At 42.5% G+C, this 21,725-nt stretch overlaps 1 protein-coding gene across 3 annotated transcripts in view; it reads left to right on the top strand.

The window, feature by feature from the left end:
• The window catches only part of YLPM1 (YLP motif containing 1), a 336,188-nt gene extending 328,207 nt beyond the window's left edge, over window positions 1-7,981 (top strand). For all 3 annotated transcript variants that reach the window (XM_030213961.1, XM_030213959.1, XM_030213958.1), the window contains 2 exons: window positions 7,103-7,284; window positions 7,608-7,981. In XM_030213961.1, coding sequence (XP_030069821.1) covers window positions 7,103-7,249 — 147 coding nt within the window. In that variant the 3' untranslated portion in view covers window positions 7,250-7,284; window positions 7,608-7,981. The remainder of the gene's footprint in view (window positions 1-7,102; window positions 7,285-7,607) is intronic.
• The last annotated feature ends 13,744 nt before the right edge of the window (window positions 7,982-21,725 follow it).

Here is a 21,725-nt window from a genome sequence, read left to right as displayed (position 1 = left end):
CGATAACATTTCTACATCCGTCTGTTCATCCTGATCAGGCGGACGGTAGTACACTCCTATGTTAGAGAGAAGAGAGATAGCGGTTACTGAGGATGGGCAGACTGGATGTGCCATTTGTCCCTTATGTGCCATCATGTTTCTATGTTTCTACTATCTAAAATCCTATCTAGGTGAGGTGTGAGGTCCACTACTGTTGCACAAGGCATTCAAGTGTATAGCCCCAGAGTTTAGTTTTTCTCTTTTATAATGATGCTAAAATTTATTAGAATAAATAAATGATTACAATAAAAATTCTTTTACCCAGTATTACAGAAAATTGAATTCTTATTTATATCAGTCTAAATTTCAGTATAAGGAAAATAAAATCTTTCTCTGGGTGTTTCTGTGTGTTTTCCTGGAAGCTTAACAAATCTGACTGCCACAAGATGTGCTTGTCAGATTACTGAAGCTTAATTTTGTCCAATCACGTAATGCCTTATATTTTCTCTGTTACTTATCTGGTGGTGTTCAACTCTGACCTCTAAGGTCACCTTCCCATAATTCTGCTTCTTTGGTATTTTTCCCAGTTATCTTTCATTTGCCCTTTGTCACCTCCCTCCTTCAAATACTTATCACTCATACTTGTCCTTCACTGAGAGTGTGTCTGTATTAATTCAGAGTCGGTTTGAAACAAACAGGTTTTAAAGTTTATGGCCCATTATTTTAGGCCAAGCAAACCTGTTTGTTAACTTGTCCCTGAAAAGGCCAAGAAGGCACAGGCTATAGCTATTGATCATAGATAAGGGAATAAGTTATATATACAAAGTTGGCTGATCTGCAAACCAAGAGCTCTATACTAATACAAGTGACCAAGCAATCTTCACGTCTACCAGTCACCCAGCTATCTACGTGCCTAATGATCGAATCAGCAATTATGACAGCTGTTACCCCTTCTCTCCTGGCAGAAGCCCCTAGAGACACATGCTTGGCTCAATGGGATATTGCATCCCCTGGTGGGCAAGTGCTGGCTGCAGGATTACTTCCTACTTAACCAGGGTGACGCTGTCCTCCAAGGCAGCACAGTGATTGCCAGACTAGAGGTGGGACTTCTCTACTGTGGCCCTGTAGTTTTCCTCTATATACCTCTGTCTGCCTCAGCTCCTCCAGTCTGCTACTCTAGCCTCAAGAGAATGGACTCCGTTTGAGAGCTAGGAGCTCTTTTCATCAAGCACACATATATAACCTCTCACCAACTGAAAGAGAATCATATATATGATACTCAATGCAAAAGACTGGATAGCACCCCTTATTTGTTTGGATAATAGAGTGAAAATATGTTTAGGGATGTGAACAAGGCACTGTGGGTACAGAGGAACTGTTCTGTAACAGTGTTTAGTAATGTAATCTAATTGACATCCTCACATGAAAAATTAAGCCTAAGTATTCACTAGCAGAATATCTTCAAAACGGATTGCTGCACAAAATTGAGAAGCCTAGTTAAAAACAAATTGTGTGGTGTCCAAGAGAGCAAAATGCTTGAAGGCAGCATGGATCCAGTACTAGAACATGAAAGGAGCGGTTATAAAACCTTGTCTACGGACATATATATGGCATATTGCTAGAGCTTATAATGGCTAATTGTGTATCATTCTTATATAGCATTCTTATATAGTTAATGGAATATAATGTACAGTCAGTGCATAAATTCAGTAATTTATTAGACATAATATTAAACTGAACAAGTTAAGCATAAAACAGCTAAATGAATGTTCATTAATCCTGTTGTAACCAGATGATTTGTGTTTTGGTCTGTGTATGATCTGTTTCAGGGTTGACAGATAGAATTGAATTCTGTATATATGCTTCAAAATGAAAATAAGTTTGGTTTCTATTATTAAACTAGTAAAAAAGGCCCGTTTCTGAGAGCAATGAAACGGGCGCTAGCAAGGTATTTGTTTTGTGCAGTGAATGTTTTGCAAGGGATTTTGTGCCAGGGTGGCCCCCTCCCTCTGAGGTGGGAGTGTGTGTTTGTGACAGACAGAGTGTGTGCCAGGGGGGTGGCCCTCTTCCTTCCTTCCCTCCCTGGTAGATGCAAGTGAGTGTTTGTAACAGAGAGATTGTGTGGGAGTGTGTTTATGAGAGAGAGAGTGTGTGTGTGAATGAGAGTGTATGGCAAGGTGTCGGCCCAGTGTGCCAGGGTGGCTCCCCTGCCCCAGGGTGGCCCCCTTCCTTCCCTCCCTCTCTGGCAGATGCAAGTGTGTGTTTGTGACAGAGAGAGAGAGTGATTGTATGGGAGTGTGTTTGTGAGACAGAGTGTGTGTGTGTATGTGAATGAGGGTGGTCCCCTCCCCCAGGGTGGCTCTCTTCCTTCCTTCCCTCCCTGGTAGATGCAAGTGAGTGTTTGTGACAGAGAGAGAGTGATTGTGTGGGAGTGTGTTTGTGAGAGAGAGAGTGTGTGTGTGAATGAGAGTGTATGGCAGGGTGTCGGCCCAGTGTGCCAGGGTGGTCCCCCTCCCCCAGGGTGGCCCTCTTCCTTCCTTCCCTCCCTGGTAGATGCAAGTGAGTGTTTGTGACAGAGAGAGAGTGATTGTGTGGGAGTGTGTTTGTGAGACAGAGTGTGTGTGTGTATGTGAATGAGAGTGTGTGGCAGGGTGTCGGTGCCGTGTGCCCCCCCCCCCCGGTTGCCTGCCTGCCAGCCAGTCAGTCAGTGAAGGGGAGTTATGTCACTCCTGCATAGCATGCAAATCTTCTGTTCTGTGTGAACTGGTGGAGTAAGGAGTTCACTTCTGGGGGGTTTATTTTGTTGCTTGAAGTGGTGGAGCAAGGATTGAAATTGTTATTTTGTTACCTAATGCCGCTGCATTTTCTTCGCTGTCCCCCTCGAGCTCATGTGCGGCGCCGATTAAGGCAAGGTCCGTTTCTATTTTGTGTTATCTTCAGCAGCCCTCGACGTGACTTGATAACGTGTAGACGCGAGGGCGGGGTGGGTGTAAATGTTGTTTGCAGGGGGGTTGTGGCGGGATCGTGGGCGTTTGTATTGTGTGATCTTCACCCCCGTCGACGTTATGGCGTGTAGGGGGGCTTCGCGGCATCGCGGCGTTTGTATTGTCTGGTATCTTCAGGGTGGGGGCGATGCTGTTCAGACGTCATGACGTTCCGACGCGAGGGCGGGGCACACAGTCATGGAGAGAAATTCTGATCTATGCCACCTCACATTTCGGAAGTTGCAGCTTCACTTAGAACTTTGGGGTTGCGAATTATGTGCGGAAGAGGCGTGGCTGAGGGTGGGTCTTTCACTGACAGTGAATGGTGCATGAGTGACAGGGAGTGGTGCATGACTGACAGTGAGTGGTGCTGACGGGCAGTGGTTCCCTGGGGAGAATTATTTTATATAGAAGATATTAAAATATTTTAAGTGTTAATATGATGTGAAAAAGTTCCCTTCACCCCCTATTTCCCTGTTATTGTATATATGTCTCATTGAATATTTTTTTATTTTTAAACAAAATAGTAATATTAAGAAGGGGAACCTGAGTAAACATATAACATAGCTTTTTAAATTATTACATAACTTATTTAAGGAACAAACCTATCCATCACCATATCACCCATTCTTCAGCTTGGAAAAGAGACAGCTGACGGGAGATTGATTGAGATCTACAAAATCCTGAGTGGTGTAAGAACGAGTAAAAGCGATAGATTTTTTTACTATTTGAAAAAGTACAAAGACCAGGGGACACTCAATAGATTACATGGAAAATACTATTAAAACAAATAGGAGGAATTATTTTTACACTCAGTGAATAGTGAAGCTCTGGAACGTCGCTGTCAGAGGATGTGGTAACAGCGTTAGCGTATCTGGGTTTAAAAAAAGGTTTGGACAAGTTCCTGGAGGAAACGTCCATAGTCTGCTATTGAGACAGACATGGGAAGCAATTGCTTAGTCTTGGGATTTGTAGTATGGAGTGCTGCCACGATTTGGGTTTCTGCCAGGTACTTGTGATCTGTCTTGGCCACTGTTGGAAGCAGGATACTGGACTAGATGGACCATTATTCTGACCCAGTATGGCTATTCTTGATGGTTCCCTTTGTCTATATTACAGTTTGTTTACAAACAGTGTGACATATGCAATAATAAAGGAAAATCAAGAGGGGGTGAGGGGAAAGTTTTTTTCACATTACTGTATGTTCTCTCACGTTTTGAGCACAAGTAGAATATATAGTCCTCACAGATGGGTGAACTCATCACATGGAGCCTCAGTCACAGATAAGGTAAGCTTAGCTCTGTAAGTTGTCAGAGCTTTTCAGAACTGTGTATCATACACACGTGGGGCTTCCCACATCTGGGTTGTCACATGGGATCACCCCAGTTTTTTTTTTCTGTGCAACCCAGTGGTTACGTTCATTCTTCAGTCCATGATGAGGTGGTTCTTTCTGCTAATTTTTAATGGCTGCTATATGTACTGCCAAATAATACCTATTGCCATGAGACAGAGGCATCTTGTGGTTGAAATGCAAAATCTCTCCTTTGAAATCTGATTAATAGTAGGAATGGTTTGATATATTGTCACACTTTCATTTTATTATTTTTTTTCCAAACTAAAGCTATGTTTGGATACCACTTCCTTCAGTTCATCCATCCCCTCTCCCCTCCAGGTCAGAAACATACACAGACGCACAGAGGGATTGGAAAGAATTACATGGACCATTCTCTGTATGCTTCCCCGACTTGTTAATGTTTTCAACAGTTTATCACTTGTTTGTCTCTTTCCTATTAAAAGATCCTACTTAGGATTTTTGTTCTTAATTATTAGCATAGCCAAGGCCTGCATTGAGCAACATCATAGTAACATAGTAGATGACGGCAGAAAAAGACCTGCATGGTCCATCCAGTCTGCCCACAAGATGAATTCATATGTGTATACCTTACCTTGATTTGTACCTGTCTTTTTCAGGGCACAGACCGTATAAGTCTGCCCTCCACTATCCTCACCTCCCAACCACCAACCCCTCTTCCCCCCACCTACTCCGCCACCCAATTTCAGCTAAGCTTCTTAGGATCCATTCCTTCTGCACAAAAACAGCTCAGCTGGCATATTGTTCAACAATAAGTCATTTATATAGAAACAGAGAAAAGTGAAGGCAGATAAAAACCATATGGCCTATCCAGACTTCTCATCCATGCCTATTTTTCACCCAGTGTCCCAGAAACAGAGAATTCACTGTAGATACAGGACCTTCAAGTGGTGTGACAAGATGATGTCAGTGACTTACACCCATGAGTTGTGCCTGTAAAGATTATGGTTCAAACTTGACCTACCTAGCTGTGCTACCTATCAGAAGATGATATTAATGAAAATTAATTAAGTTAATTGTATTTGTCTGACATGACCTGCCTCTAATGGACCATAGAGCATACATTTATCTGCAGTCATCAAAGGTGAACTTCCACAGAGACATTTATCTCCTATAATGTCATCATCAGTCTGCACACTCAATCTTTTTTGCTTTTCAAAAATGTTTTTTTTATATGAATTCCATTTTCAGTTCCATTTTCCATTCATGAACTTGTTTATATTCAATTTGTTTTTACTTCATTTTCTTTAAGCAAAACATCAACTACTTCAAATCTCTTCCAAAGGGGATATGCGCGAACACGTGTTTTGCCTTCACTGTTTCAAGGCAGTCCCCTTATATTATACTGCAGTGAATTCTCATCTTGCTGCCTCAGGTTCTGCTTCCATGGATTTCAGGAGCCTCACTTTTCTTTGTTTTAGAAGCATTTTCAGTAGTTTCCACAGAGGTCAGACTGACTGACCTATAGTACATCTTTCCACTTTTGTGGAGAGGGACGACATTCGCCTTTCTCCAGTCCTCCAGGGTCTCTCCTGACTCTATAGAAGCATTGAAGAGGTCAGGCAGTGGCGTACCTACCATAATTGCCACCCAGGGCAGAGCCCCCCCCCCCAAGCAAGGGGGTTGCGCTGAGCAGACGTGTGGCTGTGTGCTCTGCCGGTCCCCTGCCCCGGAACATAAAATTGACGTCAGCGCAGGGAACCGGGCTACTTGTCATACCCCCTTGCCACCTGCAACCAGGATGGACCATCCCCACCACCCTGCCCTTGGTACCCTAGAGGACAGCGGAGCCACCAGAACTTCCCTAACTTCCTTCAGTACCCTCAGAGGTATGCCATCTGTCCCCATCACTTTGTCCACAGTCCTCTGAAAATTGTTCTGGGTCTATCACACTTCCATTCCTATTAACTTCTGTCTTCTGTGGTCCTATTGCTTGCCGTTCATCTGTGAAAAAAGAACAGAAATGTTATCCTTATCAGCTTCTACTTAATGCACCCTTTGAGCCTCAGAATCCCTGTTTTACAGTTTCTCCTATCACCAATTTTTCTATATTGACTATTTGTTTTTCCACTTGCGTCTTTTCTTTCCTGACTACTTTCCCAGCTTCTCTTGGCTTTGCCAGGTATTGTTGCCCGTCTTCCTCTTTCTGCGATCTCTTGACGTTTACGAAGGCTAACTCTTTTTTTTTTTTTTTCTTACCTTTTCAGCTGCTACCAAAGTGGCTTTCTTTTTCTGTTACCTTTACTTGCTTTCCTAACAAAAAGGTTTGTTGTCCTTAAAATAGCTCCTTTAAGTTTTGCCCAGTGCTTTCCTACTTCTCCTAGATGTTCCCATCCAGCTAACACTCCTTGAGGTAATCCCCCAACTCAACATAGATTTTTTTGAAGTCTAGAGCTTTCACTTTTTAGTGACCCCTCTCCATGCCTGACTTTAAAATTGAACAATACAGAGGTGACGATGCAGGAAATCATGCACATGTGGAACACTGCTATGTAGGAAGTTCTGGCATCTTACCAAACTTTTTTCTTTATCTGAGAATGTCTGATGATGTGACCCATCTGAGAATATCTGCTACAGATAAGCAACTTTGATTTTATCCTGCTTCCATTCACACATTGAGCCTGCATCTAATCTGCACAGTCAAGGTAGTTGTCCTGTAGTAATTTTAGTTTTTTTAAAATTGTTACCCCATAGCCCGTTATTTCTTTCTGGCTGTTAGCTGTTACAGTCTTGTTATTTTTCCTGATGGGTATTCCTCTTTTGGTAGGTTCGGTGGGCAGATCTAGAGGAAAAAAAGGATGCTGATCGGAAGAGAGCCATTGGTTTTGTTGTTGGACAAACGGACTGGGAAAAGATCACTGATGAAAGTGGTCACCTAGCTGAAAGAGCCCTCAACCGCACCAAATATATTTAATTTGTAGTTATTTGTGGTATCTTGGTGTTTCTGAGGTGAGTGTGTTTCTTGATTAGGTTTCTAGCACATAAAGGTGGAATGCTAAAAGTTTTATTGGAGGATGTTTTTATAAGAATTTTAGGTACCTTATAGTTGAAGAAAATGTTCTTAGCATTTCATCTACATACCCATCAGCCCTTTGTAGCAGCTGTGGCTGTGTAGTGGGCCTGTTGTATGTATCCTCCATTGAACTTCAGTAGCAGTAATACTTCATCCGGCATTCAGTGTGCAGCTCTAATGCTGCTACTATGTGCCATAACTGCTTCTGCTATTCATGCCTGTTCTTTTCCTCTCTAATGCTCTTTTCTCCCCTTCACAGGCAGTCTGCTTAAATGAAGTCTGAAGCAGGAGTGATGTCCTTCCAGAGCTCATTGTGCTGTCATGTTTATAGTTATTTCATTTGTTTCTGTGATTTTCTTAGAATGTTAAAAATTGACTTTAATCCTAAGAGGCACCTCATCAAAGCGAAATGTTTTCTTTAAGTTGTTGGGGATTTTTTGAGGGGAAGAGGATTACTGTTTCTTGCCGATTGTAGAGGAATATAGAGTGGGATAGCTGACAGTTTCATAAATTCTATTGTGTTATGAAACACCTGTTGCTCCGTTGTTTGTGTGAAGTTCCTCATTTTATATCGTATGTATCTTGTAGGTTATTGTACTGAAATCAGGACAATAAACTTTCATTATTAACCAGGATGAGTTCCTGTGGTGTCCAGCTTGACTCTGTTTTTTATTTGGTTTGTTCTACGTTTGTTACAGATTTGTTTGCATTTAAAAGCTTCCCAATAACACCAGACCATGGACACCTTCGTTCTATAACATGGCAGCTAAATCTACAGACTGATTAGAAGCGTAAATGTATAGAACATTATAAATAGCATAGCACTGTTCTGGCTTAGCGTGTAAATGTACAGGTAGCATCACAGGCAAGGAGTATGGGCTATGGGCATGACAAACATTTGCTTGCGTAATTACATGCTCATTTGCTACATATATGTCTTCTACTGACATGGTGTCATTCGTGGGAGATCTTTAGCTATAATACCATGAGCTTTTTAGTTTTATTTAGGACTGATTTGGGACAGAAAACATTACAGCAGTTCTCTTAATCTCGGTTACCATCATTAGACTTTTTAAAACATGACGCAAAAAAAGAAGAGCTGTTAGATTTAAACCCTTGTGTGGTAAGGATATTCCTTGTTGTATGTTACTTTGTAGAGTTAAATGTAATGCATTTGTCAATGTGATAGTAAGAAATAAAATAAACACTAGGGGCCCCGATATTCAGCCAGCGGCGGGCAGCGTGTTTGCTGTCTGCCACCAGCGTTAAACCCAGGTATTCAATTCTGTGCAGATCTATGTAATAGTGCTGGGTGCCCACCTATGTAATAGTGATCATCACACCATATTGTTTGATATAACAGCGAAGGCGGAGTGCGGATGCACAAAACTCAGTACTTGATTTTGATAAATGGAATACCTGAAAAAGGAGCTGTTAGCGTGGGAAGGCGCGTAGGAGTTGTGGAAAAACAGTGGTCCAAGCTAAAGGCTGCTATAAGTATAGCGACTGATCTTTATGCAAGGAAAGTAAACAAAAACAAGAGAAGCAGGAAGCCTATATGGTTCTCCAAACAAGTAGCTGAAAAAAATAAGAGCAAAAGAGGCTTTGTTCAAGAAATACAAAAGAACGTAATGAGAGAATCACGGAAAAGATTATCAGATTAAACTCAAAGAAGTGAACAGGGAAATATGGCTAGCGAAAGCGTGAGCAGAAGAAAAAGTAGCTAAAGATGTAAAGAGAGGTGACAAGACCTTTTTCAGATATATTGGAGAAAGGAGAAAAGATAGGAATGGAATTGCGAGACTGAAAGATAATGAGAATGGCTATGTGGAGAGTGATGAAGATAAAGTGAACATGCTAAACAATTATTTTTCTTCAGTGTTCATGGAGGAAAATCCTGGAGAAGGACCACGGTTAGCTGTCTAGGGAACATCTGGGAATGGAGTGGATACTGCGCCGTTTATGGAAGAAAGAATTTATAAACAGCTTGAGAATCTGAAAGTGGACAAAGCTATGGGGCCGGATGGGATACATCCCAGGATACTGAGGGAGCTCAGAGAGGTCCTGATAGGACCGCTTAAAGATTTATTTAATAGATCTTTTGAGACAGGAGAGGCACCGCGAGATTGGAGACGAGCGGATGTGGTCTCTCTCCACAAAAGTGGAGACAGGAAAGAAGTGGGAAACTACAAACTGGTAAGTCTCACGTCGGTGGTAGGAAAAATAATGGAATTGCTGCTGAAAGAAAGTATAGTTAACTTCCTAGAAGCCAATGAATTACAGGATCCGAGGCAACCTGGCTTTACCAATGGAAAATCCAGACTCCGTTCCTTTTATCTCGCCGCACCTTATGCCTTGAACAGACTTCCTGAGCCATTACGTCAAGCTCCAACCCTGGCCGCCTTCAAATCCGGGCTAAAGGCCTACCTGTTTGATGCTGCTTTTAATTCCTAAATTGTCACCTGCTCGTAACATTTATCTTGTCTTCCTCGCTTCAATAGTCCCTTTTCCCTATGTGTCCTATCTGTCTGTCCTACCCTTATCCCTTATTTGTCCTGTCTGTCTGTCCTAATTTAGATTGTAAGCTCTTTTGAGCAGGGACTGTCTTTTCTTCCTGTTCAATTGTGAAGCGCTGCATACTACTGGTAGCGCTATAGAAATGATTTGTAGTAGTAGTAGCAAAATCCTGCCAAACGAATCTTATTGACTTCTTTGACTGGGTGACCAAAGAACTGGATGAAGGACGTGCGCTAGATGCAATCTATTTGGATTTCAGCAAAGCCTTTGATATGGTCCCCCACAGAAGACTCATGAATAAGCTGAAAGGGTTGAACTTAGGACCAAAAGTGGCGAACTGGATGGGAAACTGGTTGACTGACAGGTGGCAGAGAGTGGTGGTAAATGGAATCCGCTCAGAGGAAAGGAAGGTGAGCAGTGGAATTCCTCAGGGGTCGGTGCTGGGGCCTATTTTATTTAATATATTTGTGGGAGATACTGCTGAAGGGTTGAAAGGAAAGGTTTGCCTTTTTGCGGATGACACGAAAATAGCCAATAGAGTGGATACCCTGAAGGGAGTAGAAATGACGAGAAGGGATCTCCAAATGTTAGAAGAATGGTCGAGGGGTCTGGCAGTTAAAATTTAATATTCACAACTATTTTTTGGGATCTATTGAATTGACTGGTTTTGGAAATTATATATACTTAAATCTTACCACCAGGCTATCTTTATACACAAACTCTTCCAACTTGTGAATAAACTATTAGATACCACTCCAGTCACTAACAACAACAAAGACACACCTGGAGCTGACGACCTGGCGAAATACTTTAAGGAGAAAATCATACAACTGCGACTCAAAATACCTGTCAGCCCAATCGAATACACTACACTCCTAGAGTGCCTAGAACCAGACCCTGGAGTCTACCCAGCAGACAGGATCTGGACAGAATTTACTACACTACCAGAAGACCTTGTTTCACAAACACTTAAAACATTCGCCAAATCTCACTGCAAACTAGACATATGCCCAAACAACCTCATGAAGTCAGCCCCTCAACACTTTATAACGGACCTAACAAATCATATGAACTTCATGTTACAAAATGGCCTCTTCCCATGGGAGAAAGGTAACATCCTACTCACCCCCATTCCCAAGGACACAAAGAAAAATCCTAATGAACTAACGAACTATAGACCAGTAGCATCCATTCCCTTAATCACCAAAATAACAGAAGGTGTGGTGACCAAACAACTCACAGAATATCTATACAAGTTCTCAATACAACATGATTCTCAGTCAGGATTTCGCTCTAATCACAGTACTGAAACCGTACTAGTTACGCTCCTGACCAAATTCAAACAATTGATAGCAAATGGCAACAACATACTACTGTTACAATTCGACATGTCAAGCGCATTTGACATGGTCGACCATGGAATCTTATTACACATCCTCGAATACTTCGGACTCGGAAGCAACGTTCTAAATTGGTTTAAGGGTTTCCTAACCACTCGCTCATATCAAGTGACATCAAACTCGATTACATCAGCTACATGGACACCTGAATGCGGAGTTTCACAGGGATCCCCCCTCTCACCAACCATATTCAACCTAATGATGACACCCTTGGCTAAACTACTATCGAACTAGAATCTAAACACTTATATATACGCTGATGATGTAACGATTTACATCCCATTCAAACAAGATCTAAGAGAAATCTCCCATGAAATCAACCAAAGCTTACATATTATGAACTCCTGGGCAGACGCATTTAAACTGAAACTCAACGCAGAAAAAACCCAATGCCTAATACTCACCTCGCAATACAACAAGACTGAATTCACCACCATCAACACACCTAAACTAAGTCTACCAATTTTGGGTACCCTCAAAATTCTTGGAGTCACCATCGACCGACACCTAACACTTAAGAATCACGCAAAAAACATAACTAAAAAGATGTTTCATTCAATGTGGAAACTAAAAAGAATCAGACCATTTTTTCCACGGAGTGTCTTCCGCAACCTGGTACAATCATTGGTACTTAGTCATCTGGACTATTGTAACTCACGTTACGCTGGCTGCAAAGAGCAAATACTTAAACAGACAGCCCAGAACACGGCAGCCAGACTTGCAGCGCTGCGTATGCCTTGTAGCGCTATAGAAATGCTAAATAGTAGTAGTAGTAATATTCGGCAAACCAAAATACGAAAGCGCAAAACCCCTACGTGAAAAACTGCACTGGCTCCCACTCAAAGAACGCATCACATTCAAACTCTGTACACTAGTCCATAAAATCATCCATGGTGACGCCCCAGCATATATGTCAGACCTAATAGAACTACCACCCAGAAACGCAAAAAAATCTTCTTGCACATTCCTTAACCTTCATCCTCCCAAGTGCAAAGGCTTGAAATACAAATCAATACATGCATCAACCTTTTCGTATACAAGCACACAGCTCTGGAATGCGCTGCCACGCAACCTGAAAATGGTCTATGAATTGACCAACTTCCGCAAACTACTGAAAACTTATCTCTTTGACAAAATATATCATAAAGATCAACACGTATAACTGCACTATCTCTAATATATCCAGAAATATTCTTTAATGTCTTTTGCTTTAAAACTATCATGTATTTCACGTATCTGTAATATATCCAGAAATGCTCTTTAATGTCTTTTGCTTTAAAATCATCATGTATTTCACCACCATGTAACCCAAAACCCTGTGTTAAACCAATTGTATGTTCTCTTCTACCTCCATCACCCTTGAAGAATTGTAAGCCACATTGAGCCTGCAAAGAGGTGGGATAATGTGGGATACAAATGCAATAAATAAAATAATAAATACTTTGAATCTTTTTTATTTTTTTATATATTCAGTGCTCAGTGTTTGTTATGGTGCTAATTTACCAATATATGTGGTAACAACATGCAGCCCAATAACCCATAAGCATCATCGCACTGTGCCTACCTGCCTATTATTCCTTTTAATGACATACAAGTACGCTATTATACAGTTTTTGAGTGATGGCAGGAACAAGCTGCACTTACCTTGTTTTGGCGTGTTGGAATCCTGTGCTGGGTTTCTACCGGATTGCAGCTGTTGACACCCTCGTGATAGTGCTATGCTGTGGTATAAAATTGGCGTTCCGTTGTTATTCCCTACGTGGGGCCACGTTTCACCATGTCGGCGTTCTCAAGGGAACATATCTGTAAAGCTAAAACAACGCCCACAACATTTGAGTTAACTCCACTCTTTCAATCTTGACTGTTAGTCTTACAAATATAAGAATAATTAAAGTTGAAACATTAAATCTTAAGATTTTCCTCGGTCTTACCGGGAGCGAAACTGTCACAAGCACCTCCCTGCTGTTGCGAAGCCAGGTGCATGCGCTAGGCGATCACTTTACTAGCCAGATCCTCAGCTGATGATGATTTTGCTAATTGTTTAATAAATACTGTTTAGATTGTCAACAATTCTATCTCTTTATTTAATCCTACCGGTTGCACTGTATTCCATTGATAGATATATTTCTGTTCCATTCGGGTTAATATTGCTGTAATGTCTCTCCCCCCCCCCCCCCCCCCCCCAATTTCAATTGTATTTGAGTCAGGACTACATATTTTAGATCTGTTTCTTGATGGCCTTGTTGGATCCAATGTGCAACCAAACGTGTTTCCATCTTTCTTAAACGTAAATTGCTAAGATGTTCTCCTATTAATGCCTCATACTACAAATAAGGACGGTTTTAAAATTACCCAGTGCATATTGCCTTACTCAGCCAAGGATACCGAGATAGCAAAAATAATCCACAAACATTGGCCGATTCTACAGCTACATTCTCAATTCACAAATAGACCGATGGTCGCTTATTAAAGAACTAAAAACATGGGAGAGGTTCTGTCAGTTTTTAGAGACGCGAGATGGAAACCGGGATCCGAGGCAGGAGGCCATGGGTGCTGTGCACAATGCATCTATTGCCCCCATGCCATGGAAGTGACATTTGTGACCAACCCCAGCAATGGGAAATGGTTTTATTTAAGATACACAACCACCTGCAACTCAGCACAAGTAGTGTATGGTATCCAGTGTCCGTGTGGGAAGTGGTATATAGGACAGACCAAAAGAAAGATAAAACAACGGATAGGTGGAGGGGTAGCATTGTATATTAATGAGAGCCTTGATTCAGATAGAATACAAATTCAGCAGGACACAAATCACACCTTTGAATCATTGTGGGTTGAAATTCCATGTATAAATGGGAAAAGGACGGTGATAGGAGTGTACTACCGTCCGCCTCGCCAGGATGAGCAGGTAGATGCAGAAATGAAAAAAGAAATCAGAGACGCAGACAAAACGAGCAATGTGATAATAATGAGTGACTTCAATTATCCAAATATAGACTGGGTAAATGTAACATCGGGGCACGCTAGAGAGGTACAATTCCATGATGACATCAAGGACAACTTTATGGAGCAGCTGGTGCAGGAGCAGACGAGAGAAGGAAAAATTCTAGACTTGGTCCTTAGTGGAGCACATGATCTGGTGAGGGACGTAATGGTACTGGGGCCGCTTGATAACAGTGATCATAATATGATCAGTTTTGATATCAACCTTGAAGTAACTATACACAGGAAATCAAATACGTTAGCGTTTAACTTTAAAAAAGGAGACTATGATAAAATGAAAAGAACGGTTAAAAAAAACTTAGGGGGGCAGCTGAGAGGGTAAAAACTGTACAACAGGCATGGATGCTGTTCAAAAATACCATCCTGGAGGCCCAGGCCAAACATATTCCGCGAATTAGAAAAGAAAGACGGAAGTCCAAAAGACAGCCAGAATGGTTGAAAAGTGAGGTGAAGCCTAAGAGGGATTACGAAAAAAGATAGCATTAGAGGCAAAAAAACATAGCAAAACATTTTTCGGTATATTAAAAGCAGAAAGCCGGTAAAAGAATCGGTTGGGCCGCTGGATGACCGAGGGGTAAAAGGGGCGATCAAGGAAGATAAAGACGTAGCGGAGAGATTGAATGAATTCTTTGCTTCGGTCTTCACTGAGGAAGATTGGGTGGGATACTGGTGTCAAATGGTATTTCAAGCGGACGAGTCGGAGAAACTTACTGGCTTCACTGTAAACCTGGAGGATGTAATGGGGCAATTCAGCAAACTGAAGAGTAGCAAATTTCCTGGACCGGATGGTATTCATCCTAGAGTATTGATAGAACTGAAAAATGAGCTTGCGGAGCTACTGTTAGTGATATGCAATTTATCCTTAAAATCGAGCGTGGTACCGGAAGATTGGAGGGTGGCCAATGTAACGCCGATTTTTAAAAAAGGTTCCAGGGGAGATCCGAAAAATTATAGACCAGTGAGTCTGATGTTAGTGCCGGGGAAAATGGTAGAGACTATTATCAAAAACAAAATTACAGAGCATATCCAAGGACATGGATTACTGAGACCAGGTCAGCACGGCTTTTGTGTGGGGAAATCTTGTATGACCAATTTACTTCAATTCTTTGAAGGAGTAAACAAACGTGGACAAAGGGGAGCCGGTTGATATTGTGTATCTGGATTTTCAAAAGGCGTTTGACAAGGTACCTCATGAAAGGCTACAGAGGAAATTGGAGGGTCATGGGATAGGAAGAAATGTCCTATTGTGGATTAAAAACCAGTTGAAGGATCGGAAACAGAGAATGAGGTTAAATGGGCAGTATTCACAATGGAGAAGGGTAGTTAGTGGGGTTCCTCAGGGGTCTGTGCTAGGACCGCTGCTTTTTAATATATTTATAAATGATTTAGAGATGGGAGTAACTAGCAAGGTAATTAAATTTGCTGATGACACAAAGTTATTCAAAGTCGTTAACTCGCGACAGGATTGTGAAAAATTACAAGTGGACCTTACGAGACTGGGAGACAGGGCGTCTAAATGGCAGATGACGTTTAATGTGAGCAAGTGCAAGGTGATGCATGTGGGAAAAAAGAACCCGAATTATAGCTACGTCATGCAAGGTTCCACGTTAGGAGTTATGGACCAAGAAAAGGGATCTGGGTGTCGTCGTTGATAATACACTGAAACCTTCTGCTCAGTGTGCTGTTGCGGCTAGGAAAGCGAATAGAATGTTGGGTATTATTAGGAAAGGTATGGAAAACAGGTGTGAGGATGTTATAATGCCGTTGTATCGCTCCATGGTGCGACTGCACCTTGAGTATTGTGTTCAATTCTGGTCGCAGCATCTCAAGAAAGATATAGTAGAATTGGAAAAGGTGCAGCGAAGGGCGACCAAAATGTTAGCGGGGATGGGACAACTTCCCTATGAAGAAAGACTAAGGAGGCTAGGGCTTTTCAGCTTGGAGAAGAGACGGCTGAGGGGAGACATGATAGAGGACTAGGGGGCATGCGATGAAACTACAGTGTAGTAAATTTTAAAACAAATCAGAGAAAATGTTCTTCACCAAATGCATAATTAAACTCTGGAATTCGTTGCCAGAGAATGTGTTGAAGGCGGTTAGCTTGGCAGAGTTTAAAAGGGGGTTAGACAGTTTCCTAAAGGACAAGTCCATAAACCACTACTAAATGGACTTGGGAAAAATTCACAATTCCAGGAATAAGATGTATAGAATGTCTGTACGTTTGGGAAGCTTGCCAGGTGCCCTTGGCCTGGATTGGCCGCTGTCGTGGACAGGATGCTGGGCTCGATGGACCCTTGGTCTTTTCCCAGTGTGGCATTACTTATGTACTTATTATAATTGGTAGTGAAGGGGAAGGCAAAGTTGTAACATATAGATGAGTAAGAAAGTAGGAAGAATTAGAAAGTAAAGTGACTGATTTGAAGAAAGTTGCACATGATGTCAGAGAGATGGTTAAATATCATCTCAGCTAGGGTAGGAGTGGATAAACATGTCCCACTGCAGTATGTGCAGCCCAAGTCAATCCTTGTGTGAGTGAGACTAACAAGTTAGTTACTTCTTCCATTAAAGGCCTGGTTGAAAGGCCTGGTTAAGTGGAGCCTTTCAGGCAATGCATTCCAGAGTGTGGGGGCTACTCCGGAGAAGGCTCTCTTGTGGGTATCACATCGTGTAATGTCTTTTGGAGAGGGTGTAGTTAGTCCTTGGGAGGACCTATTCTTCAGATACTCGGGGCCATTTCCTTTCCGGTTTGTGTCTGAGGAAATATTGGTGGTGAATTCTTACCGCGGCAATTCCATGCTGGATAAACCTTGTTTCAGCCTTTTTATTTCCCCCTCCAGTCGTCTGAGCAGTAAAAATCCATGTATGTAATCTTTATCTGTAACCTGACAGCAAAATGCAGTTTGATAATAAAGAAAACTTATTTTCTAGTGTCACGATTGTGACTGTATTCCATGCCTACACTCACCTTGCCTCCGGGTGACCAGGCCTATGGCTGCTGTGGACTGTCTTCTTCCTGTTTCCCAGACATGTTCCAGAGTTCATTCCAGCCCTGATGTTCCAGCTGCCAGGCCTCACCTGTGACCTCACCTGGCAACTTTCAGACTTGCCTTTGCATCAGAGGTCTTCAGATGAGTTTTCGTCTGTGAGTGCTTGTTGCAGTTCCAGCCCTGCTAGTTCTTGTCTTGTCTTCAATTTCAGTTCCCTTCCTCCTTGTGTCTGCCCTGGTTGTCTTTAGGTTCAGTTCCCATCCTGTTTGTGGCTGCCCTGTTTTTTTTCAGCTTTCATTCCTGCCTAGCCTGTTCTGGTATCCTGGATCCTGTTCTGGTATCCTGGATCCTGTTCCAGCCAAGCCAAGTCCGTTCCAGGATCCGCTTCCAGCCAAGCCAAGTCTGTTCCAGCATCCGGTTCCAGCCAAGCCAAGTCTGTTCCAGCATCTGGTTCCAGCCAAGTCCATTCCTGCATCCGAGTCAAGTCAAGTCCATTCCAGAATTCTGTCCAGCCAAGCCTGTTTGAGAGTCCTGAATCTTGTACCAACCTCTGTCTGTTTAGTCTCGCTTCCTGTTGGGTGGTTCACCTATTGCTGCCGGTCCCCGGCAGCGGCCCAAGGGCTCACTACTCCAGATCATTCCTCACAGTTGTGACATCTAGACAAGTGGATCTGGCTGCTTGGCTGGATATTTTGAAGTTTTGATCATAGGGATATCTCCATCATTCTTTCCTTAAATATAGTTGTTCTGTTACTGCTGAGAACTGCAGAAGAGCCATCAATGATGCCTGTTAATCCTGACCACAGGCTGGCTTTACTGCTGTGGCAAAATACATGTTCTCAGCAGCTCTCATACCCTGTTGTTGAAGGTAAAAAGTGATGCTGATCAAAACAAGGTTAACATTTATTCTTCTGGGGATTCCAAGATGGCCGCAGTCTATCGTGACTAGCTGCAGCACTGTTTTACCTGATGCCTAAGAGAAGAGGAAGGGCAGCTGCCCAAGCCCCCCAGACCCCTTCCCAGATACCTAGACCGATTGATCAGTTCATGATTCTGCAGAGAGCTGGTGGGAACGACCTCGGGACCGGCTCGAAGCAAGACGCTGGTGATGCTGAGGAGCTTTCGGCGTCTTTCGGGCCAGAGACAACGCTGAGTCCCGAGGAGAGAGCTCCGCCCCTGCAACCAGCGGCAACGAGTTCCCCGCTTCTGGGAGCGACTGCGTCTTCCCAAAGGGGTATTTCAACATCGGACTCGCTGGGGACCCAAGTTCAGCTTGATGTAGCGGGAGAAAAGAGGCAAATGCCTCTAGAAGAAACTCGTTTGCCTGGAGAGATATTGCGAGGTGTGGAAACGATTGGAGAGAAGAAAGCTGAACAAGAGATCATATTTCCTGCTGGCCTGACTACCAAACCGAAGGAGGTAACTTTAGACTCATTGTGGGATCTTATGTCCCAGTTGGGACAAATGTTTCTCTCTTGTGCAACTAAACAAACTCAGTTAATAAATGAGATGGAACAGAAGATTGAAAACCAAAGAATAGAGGTTGACAAAATGTCTCCTAGACTAGATACAGTGGAACAAACTATAAAGAAGGTAGAAAATATACCTGTCTATTGGTGAAAGATGTGTCTAGTTTAAGAATTAAGACTGAGAACTACACCAGGAATCAAAATTTACGTTTTGTTAATTTTCCCTATATTCCACTGATAAAACTTTGAGACATCGGATACGCAACAGGCCACAGTGGTGACATTGGTCGCAACCGTGGCCTTAGCTTCTGATAAACAATGGTTGTTCCAGATGTTTTTTAAGCATAGGGAGAAACCATTTCTTGGTTTTCGAATTTCCTTATTTCCAGATTTCTCAAGAGAGACGCAAAAGAAAAGGAAACAATTTCTCACAATGAAACTGGCAGTAATTCAAGCAGGAGGTACCTTATTTTTGAGGTACCCCTGCAAGTGCATAATAAGGTTTGATAATGTTAAATACACCTTTATGGATCCATCTCAGGTTTCAAAACTCATTGCTTCCAAGATAACAACTGGACTATCATAAATATTGTATCACCAATCCCTTCGCGAAAGCTATTTCCTGCTACTTTTTTTTTTTTTTTTGCTTATTCTCCTCTATTTTTGACCTTAGAATCCTATTTGTGGACTTGAGTGATAAATCTGAGATATCTGTTGATATAATTTAAGAAATATGTAAAGATTTTGTTAATTTATGTATTTATTTAAGGTCATTTATACCCCGCCTTTTGCCGCAGTTGTGCATCAACGATCCCAGTACACGCCATGGCCTGCAGGGCCGCTCTCCTTAATCCCCAGACGCCGAAACCGCAGCTGTGATCAGTTGGTGAGAAGGGGATTGCTGGCAGGAAGACAGCCGAGGAGGGAAAGCAGCGCCGGAAAACACTCCCAGGCAGCGAGGCTCTGGTAGAGATGAGCTGCGATGTGGAGACTATCGGCCAGCCACAAAGGAAAACGGCAACAAAGATGGACATCGCAAGGAAGGCCCACCGCACAGGGACACCAAAGGCCACGGAGACTCGATCGCTTCACTTCATCCTAGGCTGCAAGGACGAACACCGAGGACCATCCATAGGTTCTGATGGTTCAGCAGGGAGCCAGCAAAACAGAGCCAGCGACCCCAGCAAGGGCTGCAGTGGAGAAGTGGAGGTCGAAAAGCTGCCAGCAGCAGCCACGGACCGATCAGGTGGGCCAAGACTCCGTGCAGCCAAGCGCCGCCTCAACAAGCAGGACGGGTTGGGCCGCAGGAAACTAACCGCGGAGACGGTGGTAAGTGCATGGTCCGCGGTCCGTCGAGGACTGAAACTACCCACTAGGTTTCTTGATGCTCCACAGGACAGGACTGGTCAGGTCGTGAATAAGCACCGGTTAATTAAAGATGTTTTCGGTGCAGACCGTTAAACGTCCTGCTTAGCGGCGGCCATTTTTTTTTTGTTACATTTGTACCCCGCGCTTTCCCACTCATGGCAGGCTCAATGCGGCTTACATGGGGCAATGGAGGGTTAAGTGACTTGCCCAGAGTCACATGGAGCTGCCTGTGCCTGAAGTGGGAATCGAACTCAGTTCCTCAGTTCCCCAGGACCAAAGTCCACCACCCTAACCACTAGGCCACTCCTCCACTTGTATCACTTTCTTTCAAGAGTTTATACTTGATAACAAATATTGTAAACAAAAAAAAATTATTCTTCTGCCAGTGAGGTACTTGGACATGGGTAGACAGTACACTTGTAGATCTGTCATAAGTGATGCAATTTTTTTACAGGTTTCAGAAGCAACAAGATCCAGTTAGTCAACATTTGTGTTTTGATGAAAGCGTTGTAGTAAGATAGATTTTTCTATTGTCATTTATTCCACAAGCTCTTTTGCTCCTTTGATATCTCTCTTAGGCAGCTTATTCCTCATTATATCACAACCATGGAATGTTCTGAAGGAATCAGCAGAAGTAGCACATTTTTATTGTTTAGTGGAGTTGTGTTTCTGCTTCAAATAAAATGTATTAAAGGCTAGAAAAAAAAACCTAGCATGAAATGAAAATGGCATTGTAGTGTGATGGGATCCAGAAAGGCTGTACTCAAGGTTTGAGACCAGTACTTTATTTTTCCAGATGGGATCAATGCTTCTTCATTAGACCTTTGTAGCTGAATGCGCAGGTATTACATATTAAATCAAGGGTCCTCAAATCCAGTCCTCAAGGTCCACAACCCAGCCTGGTTTTCAGGATTTCCACAATGGGTTGTGGACCTCGAGGACTGGATTTTTGAGGATCCCTGATTTAATATGTAATATCAGTGCATTCAGCAGTGATCCCATCTGGATAACTAAAGGACTGTTATCAACATTTTAGTACAATCTTACTAGAGACATACTGAACTTATGGATTAAAGCCTCCTATAATCTGCTAAATTTTTGCTGTTATTTCTAGAAAAACATATCTGTAGGCATTGCCACTCTAAGGGAACCTTATGGAATTTTAGTTCTTCTTTTGTGATTTTCATGAGCTCCAGAACTGAAAAGAAGAGTTCCAAAACTACAGCCTTATTAGAGAATGTTCAACCTTTGTGAACATCTCTGCCTTTACCAGATACAAATTTTCAGGGATTTATTTCAGTGAATGCTTCTAAACATACCCAGGTACTAGATTTAAAGATACTAAGTAGTTTCATCCTAGTTTACTTCTCTGAATGTAGCCTGAAAAGGTGGCCCACAGCAGGAGAGAGAAAACAAAGAACAAACAGTGAGTTCTGTGGTTGGGGAGATTTATTAGCTAGCTGCCCCACTTTGCTGTTGGCTTTCTTCATTGCTGAAAACAAAAAGTAATCAACACAATGTCAACATATGGATCACAAATATATGAAAAGCAAACTCCTTAAAGAGAAACAGGTTACAATGAAAAAGGAAGGAAAAGCCTCAAAGTAGCTCAAAATCGAAAAGATTTATGGAG

Source organism: Microcaecilia unicolor, chromosome 9, assembly GCF_901765095.1.
Source record: "Microcaecilia unicolor chromosome 9, aMicUni1.1, whole genome shotgun sequence".
In the NCBI taxonomy this organism is placed as follows: Eukaryota; Metazoa; Chordata; class Amphibia; order Gymnophiona; family Siphonopidae; genus Microcaecilia; species Microcaecilia unicolor.
The sequence above is the reverse complement of the archived record's forward strand: the minus strand, read 5'-3'. Positions and strand labels throughout refer to the sequence as shown.